Source organism: Pelophylax lessonae (assembly GCF_965119305.1).
Source record: "Pelophylax lessonae genome assembly, chromosome: 3".
In the NCBI taxonomy this organism is placed as follows: Eukaryota; Metazoa; Chordata; class Amphibia; order Anura; family Ranidae; genus Pelophylax; species Pelophylax lessonae.
The window spans coordinates 198572915-198587728 of record NC_138770.1 but is presented as its reverse complement, the minus strand read 5'-3'; the positions used below and the strand labels follow the sequence as shown (position 1 = coordinate 198587728).

Sequence of the window (14814 nt, the reverse complement as noted above, 5' to 3'; positions counted from 1 at the left end):
GTATTTTCTCATACTTTTGGCAATTCTCTTTTCGATAAAAGTGATCCCAGTGGCAGATAGGGATTACTTTTCTAGGCGGCGGGAGAAGTGCCCCCCCCCCCCTCCTACTGCTTCCTGGTCATCTCCGGGCTTATGGGACCTCTTGGTAAGCCCGATACAGATTCGATCTGCTCTGAGCTGGCTACTCGGCTCTATGCCCTTGGAGGACCAGAGCAACGTCTGATGTCACATTCACCTTCCGGCCATAAAGGGATGATTTTTTCATCTCTTAAAGGCAAAATTACCTTTTTTTTTTGCTTTTACAGTAAATGTGAGATCTGAGGTCTTTATGACCCCCGATCTTGCAATAAAGTGGCCCTGTCATGCTTATTTCTATTACAAGGAATGTTTACATCCCTTGTAAAATGCCTTGTGCCCCTTAGCTCGCGCACAGAAGCGAACACATACATAAGTGACGCCCACATATGTAAACGGTGTTTAAACCACACGTGAGGTATCTTAGCGATCGTAAGAATGGGAGCAATATTTTTAGCACTAGGCCTCCTCTATAACTCTAAACAGGTAACCTGTAAAAAATTTAAAGCGTTGCCTATGGAGATTTTTAAGTACCATAGTTGGTCGCCATTCCACGAGTGTGCGCAATTTTAAAGCATGAAATGTTTGGTATCTATTTACTCGGCGTAACATCTTTCACATTATACAAAAAATTGGGCTAACTTTACTGTTTTTTTTTTTTTTTAAAAAGTGTATTTTTTTCAAAAAAATTGTGTTTGTAAGACCGCTGCGCAAATACGTGACATAAAATATTGCAACAATCGCCATTATTCTCTAGGGTCTCTGCTAAAAAAAATATATAATTTTTGGAGGTTCTAATTTTCTAGCAAACAATACTAATTTAAACTTGGAAGCAAAAAGTTCCAGAAAAGACCTGGTCTCACATTTAAAAAAAAATAAATAAACGCACATCTTTTTGCAGGTAAAAAAATTTGCATTTATTATTTTTATTGTTGGAAGCCTGGAAAGCATTGCACCCACAATCAGCAGATGGTAAGAAGCAGAAGTGTAATGCAGGGCTCTTGCAGATATCGTACGGCCAAACAGTTACACACTAACCGGAAGCATCAATGAACTACCACAGGGCACAACAGCGCCAGTGTAGTTCATTGAGAACTACAAGCCGACAGCCACAAAGGCTGCCAGACCTTGTAGTTTTCTATTCACAGAACTCTGTGAATAAATGACGTGGCTGGGCGGGTGGAGCTCTGCACAGCCATGTTCTTTGCAGAGAATGACAGAGTGGCAGGGACGGATAAAGAATATCTCCCGGCGCCTGTCACATCGGGGAGTCGGGGAGGTTTGGGGGCCAGTGCATTTGTAACATGTTACATGCCACACCCTGAATTTGGATGTTTCAAAAGGTGAACTTATCCTATAAGGGTCCATTCATGCTTTGCCATCCTTGTGCGTTGTATTATCTCTTGCATGATACTGAGTTATTTATGGTCACTCTTGATAGCTGAACAGATAAGGGAAAATACATATAGTATGTCTAATGCAACATGCCTCAATGCATGAAAACATGCGTGTTGAAGCACACTTCATTGCGGTGTGAATGTGTCCTAAAGTGATAATAAAGGTTTTTATTTTTAAATAACAAGCTTGTACTTACCTGCTCTGTGCAGTGGTTTTGCACAGAGCAGCCCCAGTCCTCCTCTTCTTGGGTCCCCCGCCAGTGCTCCAGGCCTCTCCCTCTTGCTAAGTTGCTAAGTAAGCTGCGTGCTATGGGGGCACCCAAGCAGGCTTGCTCCTGAGCCATTGTTCTGTGGGTCCATTCACACACACAGATCGTGGCCTGGCCCTCCAGAGGGCTGAGCAAGGAGGGGGATCGACTCACACTGAGAACAGGCTCATTGCCTATGGGTTCATACGCTGCTTCAGAAGAGGATGTTTTCCGCACCACGAGTGTGAAGAGTGCCTGGAACTGGATAGTGTGGTGGGGAACACTGTGTATGCCTGGCTCTGATGTGAATTTCTCAATTCAAGTCTCTCATATACTGTTATTGACCTCTCTATAAGTTGAGGTCAACACCATCCGGTAAGCAGGATTGCCCTTTTTTCCACGTTGGTGATGTGTACACCTTTCTCACCTCAGTTGGTGTGTGGACTTTCTTCTACATCTTCGCAAGCTGTAACATGTGGACTTCATATTATAGCGTTTCATAGAAATTTTTGTTGGTGCTGCACCCTTTGTTTTATATTTGCATTGCGGGTGTACGATCAAACCCGTTAGTGATTGCTGCCAACTGTGATCCATCAACCAAGTTCAGATACTACTTTGTTTGTTTTATCATGGCTGCTGAGCCCTGACACCTTGGTCAGTTTACCCTAGTTCTTGTGCTTTATTTAAAAAAAACAGATTTCTACCTGTTTTCACAGTGTAAGGTTCTGGCACTCTCAGTGCCTCCTATCACATCATTTCCGGGTGCTTTCCATCTACCTAGATAGATGAAGCACATATAGGTGTGTTTACCTTTAAGACTGATGCTGTCATCACTGAGCGCCGGACTGAACAGCTATTTAAATCACCAGCTCTCACTAACATGTGTTTGTTCAACCTGCTGTGTGCCTAGATGTGCCTTGATGCTAACCTGTCTTGAAGCTCTCATGCTTGCAAGCATACCTCGCTGTCGGAACCACGCTGCGCTGATCCCTGTATCCCGCTACCGGATCATCCGCTCTTGTCGAACCTCTCCTCTGCTACATTGCTACTAGTGATAAGTACCCCACAGGGGAAACCTCAATAACCTTCATACTAAAGCTTACACTGTCTAGCTCTGCATACTAAGGACTGTTACTACATCTGCACTATCTAGATTGCTAGCTCTTGAGCCTACCATCATCTGCTCTTGCACTGGGTTAGTCTCTCCTGTATGTCATCTGCTATCCTATCATCTACTACCATACATGATTGCTAACCTATCTGCATCCCACCTGTTACTATCTCATTCTCATTTCTCTCAAGTGTCTGTCACCTATCGTCTCTATTCAACCTGTCTCTTCAGCCTATCACCTCTATACTTCTATATACATAGATCACTCCAGGAACTTCTTATTGAGTGTGTGTATTTACTTGCTGAATTGAGATCATCCACACATGATGAGTCTTTGGGAGTTGGGATTGGTGTCTCAGCGTTTCTCTACATGACTACTGAAGTGGAATATTTCTGCAGCTGTAAATCCACATCATACATAAAACGCAGAAGCGTTACACACAGCTTCTATCGGCGCTCATGTGACTCCCGGCTCTCTCCTCCTTTCCTCCCCTCCTCTCCCTGTGACGTCAGAAGAAGTTCTTGGCCCCGCCTGCTGGAGATCTCAGACAGGGAGAGAAGAGAGCCGGAAGTCACGTGAGTGCCGATAGGAGCTGTGAAAACAGATAGAAATTGGCTTTTTTATTTTTATTTTTTTATATTTCTTTATTAAATTTTTCAGGTAAAAAAATAATTACAACACTCCAATCACTGGAGAATTTATCCATGCACATTATTCACATGTTACCCTTTACCCCCTTTATCCCTCCTCCCTCCCTTATCCCTCCCCACCCCCTATGTCTTCTGTCAATCCAACTCCTATTAAATCTCTATATTCCCTTGAACCCTTGAAATCTTGCCATTCATCCCAAATTTCCTCTCCAATCACCTGTTCCTCCTCTTCCCAGCTTCTCAATTGTTCTAACCTTCTAATTTTTTCTACTTTAATCAACCAATCTTTACTGGAAGGAGGTTCTTATTTTTTGCCATTTTAGGGGAATTAGACTCTTAGCTGAATTTAATAAATGGGGGAGTAGTGTTTTTTTGTATTGTTTCACTGACATATGAGTTCCATGGAATAGGCATTTCCAAGGATCCATAGGAATATCTATTTTGGTAATTTTAATTATCAAGTCTATAATTTCTCTCCAAAATATTTTGATTTTAGGGCACTCCCACCATATGTGGGCTATAGTCCCTATCATCTGGCAGCCCCTCCAGCAAAGTCTTGAGCTCTCTGCCTGGATTCTGCCTACCTTGTCGGGAGTATTGTACCACCTTGTGAGCAATTGTAGTTTATCTCCTCAGTGTTGGTGTCTATCGCTGATCTATGTACTAGTTGAAGGCTCTTATCCCACTGGTTGTTGTTACTACAAGGGCCAAGGTCCCTTTCCCATTTTTCTTTTAATGATGGTCCTCTCTCTTTTGTTATTGTTAACAGTATTTATACACATTTGAAATATTATTAGCTATCTTATCCAGAAGACATAGTTGCTCAAAAGGGCGGAGGTCGTTCATATCTCTCAGTGGCTGAGGTAATGTCAGTGTGAAGTGCCTCAACTGAAGATATCTCCACTCATTCATCTTCCAATTTCCTTTCCTTTGTTTTAACTCTGCCAAGGTTATGATTTTCCCCTGCTCTATTATGTCCCCTAATCGTGCTTCTCCCTCTTCTATCCATTTACCTAATTCCTTCTCTTCCCCTGGTGCGAAAAATTTTGTGCCCTGTAAGGGGATCAATGGTGAGTTGTGCTTCCAATTTTCTTTTTTATGTATATTATCCCAAACTTTAATAGCATGTCGTGTGATTATGTGAGCATTAGTGTCAAAATTTCTAAACCTCGAAGGTATCCATATAACTTTTGCTAGGTGTGTACCACTCATCGTGTTTTCTATTGTTACCCAATTTCTATCACTTTTTTTTTTTGTCCATTCTATCACCCTTGTGAGTATTGACGCAAAATAGTAGTTTTTAAAATCTGGTAGGGCTAGACCCCCTTGTCCCTTTCCTTTACTAAGTGTAGCAAACCTTACCCTTGGCTTTTTATGTTTCCAAATGAAAAGAGATATTAGAGTTTTGAGTGTTTTAAAAAATACTTGAGGTATTGGGATTGGGATCATCTGGAATTTGTATAGGATTTTAGGCAGGATTATCATTTTTATCGTATTTATTCTCCCTATCCAGGAAAAAATTCTTGGAGATAATCTATTTAACTCTGTTCTTGTTTCATTCAGAAGTTGTAGAAATTTTGCTTTATAGAGTTTTTCTGGGGTTGGGGGTTAATTTAATCCCTAGATACTTAATCTCATCTTTTCTCCAGTTGAACTGAAATTCTTTTTTTAACATCTCCTCTTCTTGTTTGGGGATATTGATATTTAATATTTCTGATTTTTTTTGATTAATTTTTAAGTTAGATAACTCTCCATATTGTTTCATTATTTTAATTAAATTAGACAAGGTGGTCCTAGGATTACTTATATAAAGCAGGATATCATCTGCAAAGGCAGATACCTTATGCTCCTCTTGTCCCACCCTTATACCCCTAATGTCCACGCTGTTCCTAATGGTTGCCAGAAGGGGTTCTAAGGATAGAACAAATAACATCGGAGACAAGGGACATCCTTGTCTTGTTCCATTGAACATTTTGAAAGAATCTGACAGAGCTCCATTAATCTTTACTTTTGCGGTTGGTTGATTATACAATGTTTTGATTCAAGCCAACATTCTAGGTCTTATTCCCAGCTCCTCTAGGGTATTTGTCATGAACTCCCAGTCTACCCTGTCAAACGCTTTTTCAGCATCTATTGACAGGAGTAGACTGGGAGCTCTACTGTTTGCCATTTGGTTGATCAATAATATGGTCTTTATCCCATTATCCTGTCCCTGTCTGCCCAGGATGAATCCTACTTGATCATTATGTATCCACTCCCTCATCAGGTTCTTCATCCTAGTGGCCAATATTTTTGTGAATAATTTAGTTTCAACGTTAAGTAGGGAGATGGGTCTAAAACTAGAACATAATAACGGGTCTTTTCCCTCTTTCCGTATGACTGTGATTGATGCAGACAGGGCGTCTTTACTCATCTCGTACTGGGTGCCTATTACATTTATATATTCTTTAAATCTTGGGATTTGGATTTCCTTAAATTTTTTATAATAACCTATGGTAAACCCATCTGGTCCTGGGCTTTTACCTGGACTCGTTTCTTTAATGGCTCTCTCTATTTCTTGCTCTGAGATTGGTCTTTCCAGAAATGCTAGTTTATCCTCATCTATCTTTGTCAACCCAGCGTCTACAAGGTATTTTTTGATTTTCTCCCTCCTTTCTATTTCATTCCCCTGTATATCCCCTTTTTTTACTGCATAAAGATTTGCGTAGTAATTTTGGAATTCTTTGGCTATTCCTGTCGTTGTTTGAGTTATTTCCCCATTTTTATTTTTAATTTTCTCTATAAAATTTTTTCCTTTCTTCTTTTTTAGGATTCTTGCCAGGTTTTTTCCCACCTTATTACTTTCAATATATTTTCTTTTATACATCTTTTCATTTCCTGTCTAATTTCTTGTTCTAACAGATCTTTCAGTTCTTCCCTTTTTACCTCAAGTAAATTATTTATTGATGTATCTTGAGTATTTTTATGTTTTTGCTCTAATTGGTGTACTTCTGTCATTAACCTAATCTTATCTTTTATTCTTTATTTTTTCCTTTGAGCCCCCTTTGAGATAAGTATACCCCTTATATAAGCTTTATGAGCTTCCCATACTATATCTTTTGGTGCATCATTTGTATCATTTATTTGAAAGTAGAATTCTAACTCTTTCGCTATTTCTTTTTCCCATTTTTTATCTCTTAAAATCTCTTCATTTATTTTCCACGCATCCATCTTAGGCCGCTCTTTCGCCATTTTTATTTTTACCGTAATGGGGGTATGGTCTGACCAAGTCTTAACCCCAATCTCTGCCTCGCTTACCATTTCAATCCATCTGTGTTCGATTAGGATGTAATCTAATCTCGAGTATGTTCCATGTACACTTGAATAACATGTAAAATCTCTATCCTTTGGATGGAGAATTCTCCAGATATCTGCCAATTGATTTGTAAATAGTTTTTCCTTAATTTTCTTTGCCTGTGCTCTATTATTCCGTGAGGTTTTTGATGTAGTATCTATTTTAAGGTCGAGGCAGAGATTGAGGTCCCCTGCCAGTATCACCCCTTTTTTAAACTCCATTAATTTTCCCAGGACTTTACCTAGGAAGTCTACTTGTCTCTCATTAGGACTATATATATTTACTAGGGTCAGATCTTCGTCTCCTATTTTTCCTCTTAAAAAGAGGCATCTTCCCTCTGGGTCCACCAGTCTCGACTCTAGAGCAAATCCAAGGCCCCTGGAAATGCCAATGGCAACCCCCTTGGACTTCCTCCCGGGTGAGTCCGCGTAATACCAGATAGGGTGACTCTGAGAGTATAGCCTAATATTGGATGCGTGGGATATATGAGTCTCTTGTAAGAATGTTAAGTCTGCCTTCAAATAACTGATTTCTTTTAAAAAATTTTTCCTTTTTTCTGGAGAGTTTAATCCTCGGACATTATATGATAATATATTAACTACAACCATTATTTCTTAATCTTCATTGTTTTTACTCTTTCCCTTATCACCCATCTGACTCTAAGATGATCAGGGAGACTACCAGGCAAATCCAGAGGATCCCTATAGGAGAGAATTGAACCTTTTGGTTTCTCTTTCCTTCTATATTGTCTTAATTCTTGCACTTTCTTATAGGAGACAATTGGATCTTTTGACATCTTTTTCCCTCTTTCCTTCCCTTTCCTCCTCCCACCCTTTCCCCCACCCCACTTTTCCTCCTCTCCCTCCCTTTTCCTTGTGGGGGCATAGCTAATCCCCGTCCCTCCATCAGGGTCGTCGATTCTCCTTCCTCCCTTTCCAATCGACTTATGGCCGAGGTCGAGCTCTGCCAGTGGTCGCCATTCCCGCCCATCTTCCCTAATATTAGGTCTGATGGTGAAGGCCTGCTGATTTCCCGTAAGGCCGCCTATTTTACAATCTTACTAGCTCCTCCCATTCTTCCCCACCTCCACCAACCATCCCCCCAGCCCCCCCCCAGGTTCCCCCAGTCCCTCCTCATCCTCTTGATGCTTTTGTTTTCAACTTTTTCTTCTGTTTCCACTGGGCCGACTCTCCTTCATCTATTTCCTCTTCTGGAGACTCCTGATTTGTCCAGCCTGGAATGTCTATGAATGGTATGTTTACTGCTTCACAGAAATCTTGAGTTTCTTCTGGGAATCTAAGTAGCACTGTCCTCCCATCTCTTCTCACTCCTAAACCTACTGGATAATTCCAAAAGTACTGTATATTGTTTTTCTTTAGTGCGTCTACCATTGGTCTCAAGATGCGTTTTCTGTTAATCGTTTCTTTTGCCAGGTCTGGAAAAATCTGAATATCCTCTCCATCATATTTTAGTTCAGGTCTGTCTCTCATTTTCTCCCAGATCTGGACCCTTGTCTCGTACTTATGGAATCTTGCAATCACGTCCCTTATTTTCTCTTTTGGTAAATTAGTTGGTTTACGCAACCTATGTATTCTTTCAAATTCAATTTTGTCTGTGATCACCTTTCCCAGTAAAGGGTTGAATAACTTTTCCAGGGTTTCTCCTAAACTTTCTGTCGGACCTTTCTCTGGTAATCCTCTTATTCTCAGATTTTTTCTTCGATTTCTGTTCTCCTGGTCTTCGATTTTGTATAACATATTTCTCTGATCCAATTTAATTTTCCTCATTTGATCTTTTAGGTTTTTTAACTCTTTTCCATAGAACTCCACCTTCTCTTCTGTTTCTTCTACTCTACCCAGGATATGCCCAAAATCAACATGTAAGGTGGCCATCTCAGCTTTGATAGATCTTTCAAGGCTAGCAAACATTTCCCGCATTTCCGATTTTGATGGCGGCTGATCTTTTCCACTTAATTCATCTTCTCTATTCATGTCCCCGTCTCCTATTTTTAGAGTACTTTCTCTTGACACTTCTAGACTTTCTTCTCCACTTACTCCTGTATGCTTTTGATTCTTGATTTTCTTACTTCCCTCTGTATTTTGTTTGGATCTAACGACCGGTTGTTTCTCTGGCTGTTTGTTTTGCCCTTTTCCCTCAGATGTCATGTACATTTTGATTGTTCCAGGGCTTGCTGTAATTTTTGCAGGTTTCCCTGCTACTTCTTTTGCCGATTTATTTTTCATTTCGGTCTTTCAGTTCTCTCTGAGAGAGAGGAAAAGGAAAAAAAAAAAAAAAAGAATTCCCCTCTTCCTTCCCCTTTTTCCCTTATAGAGGGGGGGGGGGGGGGGGGGTTCTAGTAAGTCGGCTCTAGGGAATAGTCCCACAGTGTATCCTCCTCTTATGGCTCCACCACAGTCTCTCCAAAGTGGGATATGAGGCTATCCCAGCTGGGTCTTCCACCCTCAATACAAGGCCAAAAGGTCTCTAACTGTAGACCCCCCCCTCTCCTCCGAGGCACCCAACCAGCGCCCCAACAGTTCACCGATACCGGTATGGCAATTACAGATAGTTCCAGCTCTATGTGGCTTGAGCCACTTGTATAAACCAGGAGATCAGGCAATAGTACGGGATTCCCTCCTGTTATCACCATCCTCTAAATAAGGAGTTTTTTAGTACTGTTCCCATTTAACTGACAGAGGGGGAGGAATTGAAGGGTTCAGCAAAAATAGGGGGGTTTTGCACCCTCTCATCCGTCCTTAGCCTCTTGATCGCATTATTCTACTATCTATTTTCATTTCTTATTTTCAGCATATGGTCCTCCTCTCCCAGCCACCAAACTGTCAATATGAACTAGGTATTATGTGTATTTTCAGCAGCTTAGTTAAGCAGAGTCCCGCACATTTTTCAAAACAGTCCCGCTAGCTTTTTAAGCTATACACTCATGGGTGATAGTGTGACAGTGCTTTCAGGAAAAGCTGGTATTGAGATCAAACATAAGAAAATTCTGGGGGGTTTCCCCCTCTCACCAGTCCCCTTCGGCTGTTCTGTGGCGTTCCTTATGCTGTGATGTGGAGGGGGTGATTATGGTCTCCAATGCTACTGGGTCTCTCCAGGCTGGATCCCTCCAGTACTAGCCGCTTGGCGGTGTCTGAACCGATCGGGTCCTTCTCTCCTGGACTCCGGCTTTCTCCGAGTCGGCTGCAGCTGCAGCATTTGGCTACCGCTTTTCCGGGAAGCAGCTGGTCTCGGTCGGGTACGAGGGAACCAGAGAGCCTGCCCTCCTTCCTTCAGGCTTCAAGCTGGATCTACGGCTGGGGCCGGGGCGAGCAGTCGGGTGAGCGAGGGGAGGCGGCGGGGTCCGGCTAGACGGACATGCAGGCTGGGGGAACGAGCGTTTCCTTACTCATCCCTCTGGGCGGTGATCCGGCAATCCAGCAGGCCGTCGGAGTTGGCGCCTCTAGCAGGCTCCTCCCTCCATTGCCTGTAGAAATTGGCTTTTTTAAAATAAAGCACAGGAACTAGGATGCAGGTTGTAATCTAACAGAGGGGATGGCGTAAAGATAACATAGTGGCTTAACAACCACTTTAAGTATTTCAGTCACAAGAAAACAGCCAGGTGACACAGTCCACCAACTTTCACCTATGTTTGAAATACCAGTTATGAGCAGAATAATTTTATTAAGCAATTATGAGAACATAACCTAATATAATCATTTAACATTGAACTATAGCCTGGTACACTCTACTGTTTTTTTTCATTCAACCTAGCAGGTCAGGAGGATAACCATCCTACAGTAGTACAGCAATCCTAACTGATGTGCTTTTGTGTTCTGACAGGGGGGACTGCCCCCGTCAGCAAAAAGCCGATCGGCGGACCTTTTTCGGTCATGCCCTTTCAACAGAGGTTGGCTTTTGTCGGACCAGCTAGAGTACACACAGGCCGAATGTCTGTCGGTTTCTATTGAACACTGACATTTGGCCAGTGTGTACTAGGCTTAAAAAAATATTCTGACATTATTAGACAGTTTCTCAGTTACCTTTCCAGCTGAGGGCCCCAGGCCACCCGTAATCTCAATGCTGTACTTCTTCATGATGTATGTTGTGATGTCTTTCCACTCATAGCCATCTGGCACTTGAATTGTTGTCACAGTTGGAAGTCTCAACGCCTAAAATAAATCAAATGTTAATACTGACAGACATGTTCAAGCTGTTGCAATTTTTCATTCTTGCTAACTTCATGACAATGATTCCAAAATGAGAAAACTACTAAGAACATTTCTGAAACTTAGATTGACTGTAAGTTCAGATTTAGTAAGTGGTAAGAAAAGTCTTTGAACAAAAGATTAGCTAAAGCCCCGTACACACGCACCGATTGTTGGCCGACTGATCGGCCGTCTTTTGTCCAGTGTTGTTGTGTTGGTTGAAATGTGCTCTAGACTGCACATGAATTTTCTCGGCCAACAACAACCAACTTCAGAAGTGAGTTCATGTGCTGGTTAACTTTCCGTGTGTTTTTTCATCTCTGAGCATGCCCAGTCTTGCTCATCTGATGTTTGTCTGCCGAAATCTGTACTGATTGACGAAAAATCGGCCGTTGTGGTGACGGCCAACAAAAAGTTTATAGCATGCACACCAGATTTTGTTCGGCGGAAAAGTCGCAGTCGGTTGTCGGAATCATCATACTAACAAGCTGACAATCGGCCGATCGGACGTTGGCCGAAATTTCACGGCTAACAATCGGTGCGTGTGTACGAGGCTTAAGTCATGTTATGTAACATAACACTAGGTTCCTTGAACAGTTGACATAGACCCTTTTTACACTGGTGGTCTGATCAGGTTCGCTTGTCCATTTTTCAGGCAGACCTGATTGGAAGCTTCATGTTAGTCTATGGGCAGCTGGATGTAAGTGAACTTGCATCCTGTTTATATCTGATTACCTCTGAGTGTGCCCAGATCTAAAAAAAAACTAGAAAAATACCTCATTTTTATTTTTAGGCAATCCACAACTTAGTTGGCTAATGTTAGGATGCTGGAACATACATTCTTCTGTTTAGCAAAAAACACTTGTTAGTAAATTATGCATATATTGGCTGTTGCCTGTGCGTGCTTATCATGGCCACATAGTACATTTTATGAGTTTAAAAAAAAAAAATTCACGAGTTTGTGTTTTTGTTGTTCATGCAAGTTTGAAGTGCTTATATTCATACATTATCTTCAGTAAATCAGGCCCAGTCTGGAAAATGAAAAGATGTCTGGAGCACCACTTGCCACTTCCCTGCCCAAAAAGAGAATGTGAAATATTTCACATTGGGCTGACTTAAAGCGGAGTTCCGGCCATGAAAAAAAATTTTCAATAAAAATACCCTCGGGACAGTCAGGGCTAGTACATTCCACAATGGATAGCCTCTGTACTGTCCCGGGTCGCACTTACCTGCAAGAAGAAATACTCACCTTTAAAAAAATTTTCTCCAGCGTTGCCATCTCGGATGTGGGCAGCTGAAGCCAGCGCAATCCTCTTCTGCGTCCTCTTCCGTGCCCTCTTCTCCCAGAATGCGCCGGCACCGACCCCACTCGTCACTTCCGGTGCGGCGCCGAATTCCTCCACTCCGCATGCCCAGAAGCTGTTTAGCAGGGAATGCGGCGCCGCACCGGAAGTGACGAGTGGGGCCGGCGCATTGATTCCTGGGAGCGATGACGTTCAGCTCCCAGGAATCATTGCAAACCGGAAGTGACAGAGCGGGCCGCGGCCGCCGAGGGAGGAAGTGGAAGAAAGGTGAGTATATTTTTCTACAATACAAGGTAAGTAAGAAAAAAAAAATCGTAACTATCCATTTCCTTTTCAGGTGCCGAAAAGCAAGCGGATGGCCACAAAATCGATTATGTCGATTTTGTGGCCGGAACTCCGCTTTAAGAAGAATATGTTTTTTTTTTAAATTTTTAGTCCTGACTAAAATAGGCTAGTAATAGAAAAGGACGCATGTCCACAGCAACTTGCTAACTGGGCCTAGGACCTTGTTTGGTGGTGGAGGAATTGAGAGGAAACTTGCTTTGAGAAGGTTTATAGCATAAGTCAACACACACACGTTGAACTGGTGTCTTTATCCAGGCATAACTATGTAACTACACTGCTCAAATAAATTAAAGGAACACTTTGAAAACACATCAGATGTCAGCGGGGAAAAATCTCCTGCTTGATATCTATACTGATATAGACTGGGGCTGGTAATGTGATAGGAATGAAAGGATGCCACATCGTTTGATGGAAATGAAAATTATCAACCTACAGAGGCCTGAATTCAAAGACACTCCGAAAATCAAAGTGAAAAAATGATGCAGCAGGCTTGTCCATTTTGTTGAAATTTCAATGCAACTCAAAATGGTACTTAATAGTTTGTAAGTACCACATGTGCTTGTATGCGTGCCTGAGATGATGGATGGTGTCCTGGGTTATTTCCTCCCAGATCTGGACCAGGGCATTACTGAGCTCCTGAACAGACTGAAGTGACAAAAAACAATAAGGTGTGACCACCCTCCTCCTGCGCTTGGTATCCAAGCCCCTCGACCACACTCCTCACGGGACTCACAACTGGCTTCTTAGATGGCTTAGGTCTTGCTGCCCATAACGGACTGGGGTAGTCCACCGGTACTGAAAGCAAAGAAACAAAAAAGGGCGCACCGACCTAGCGCATTATCCTCAATAGAAGGCTTTATTGAAGTAACATTAAAAAATGGCTACTCACAGACGTAGATAAAGTAAGTCATATCAAGCTCAATTGCTCAAACGTCCGGGTGTAGTCCATACAATCGTTCATAACTGATGAGATGACGGCTGACGCGTTTCGAGGCCCAGCCTCTTCCTCAGAGCCCTGGGCTCTGAGGAATAGGCTGGGCCTCGAAACGCGTCAGCCGTCATCTCATCAGTTATGAACGATTGTATGGACTACACCCGGACGTTTGAGCAATTGAGCTTGATATGACTTACTTTATCTACGTCTGTGAGTAGCCATTTTTTAATGTTACTTCAATAAAGCCTTCTATTGAGGATAATGCGCTAGGTCGGTGCGCCCTTTTTTGTTTCTTTGCTTACAGACTGAAGTGACCCCTGGCATCATTGGATGGACTAAAACATAATGTCCCAAAGGTGTTCTATTAGATTTAGGTCAGGCAAGCGTGGGGGCCATTCAATGGTACCAATACCTTCATCCTCAAGGAACTGGCTGCATACTCTCGCCACATGAGGCCGGCCATTGTCATGCACAAGAGGGAACCCAAGACCCACTGCACCAGGGTAGGGTCTGACAATGGGTCCAAGAATTTCTTCCTGATACCTTATGGCAGTCAGGGTGCCATTGTGTAGCCTGTAGAGGTCTGTGCGTCCCTCTATGGATATACCTCTCCCCAGACCATCACTGACCCACAACCAATTTATTCCGGTTATTCTGAACGATGTTAAAGGTAGCTTAACGTTCTCCATGGCTTCTCCAGACCCTATCACATCTGTCACATGTGCTCAGGGAGAACCTACTGTCATCTGTGAAAAGCACAGGGCACCAGTGGCAGGCCTGCCAATTCTGGTGTTCAATGGCAAATGTCAACTGAGCTCCACGGTGGCAGGCAGTGAGCACAGGGCACACTAGAGGACATCGGGCCCTCAGGCCTCCCTCATAAAGTCTGTTTCTGATTGTTTGGTCAGAGACATTCACACCGGTGGGCCTGCTGGAAGTCATTTTGTAGGGCAGTGCTCACCCTGTTCCTCCTTGCACAAAGGAGCAGATACTGGTCCTCCTGATGGGTTAACAACCTTCTATGACCCTGTCCAGCTCTCCTAGAGTGGCTGCCTGTCTCCTGGAATCTCCTCCATGCTCTTGAGTCTGTGCTGGCAGATACAGCAAACCTTCTGGCAATGGCACACATTGATGGGCCATCCTGGAGGAGTTGGAGTGCCTGTGTAATCTCTAAAGCACAGGCGTCAAACACAAGGCCTGCGGGCCGAATGCG

The 14814-nt window shown here is 42.8% G+C and overlaps 1 protein-coding gene across 2 annotated transcripts in view; it reads right to left on the bottom strand.

The window, feature by feature from the left end:
* The window catches only part of AGXT (alanine--glyoxylate aminotransferase), a 59927-nt gene that overhangs the window by 3487 nt on the left and 41626 nt on the right, over window positions 1-14814 (bottom strand). For both annotated transcript variants that reach the window (XM_082249387.1, XM_082249388.1), the window contains exon 10: window positions 10854-10982. In XM_082249387.1, coding sequence (XP_082105513.1) covers window positions 10854-10982 — 129 coding nt within the window. The remainder of the gene's footprint in view (window positions 1-10853; window positions 10983-14814) is intronic.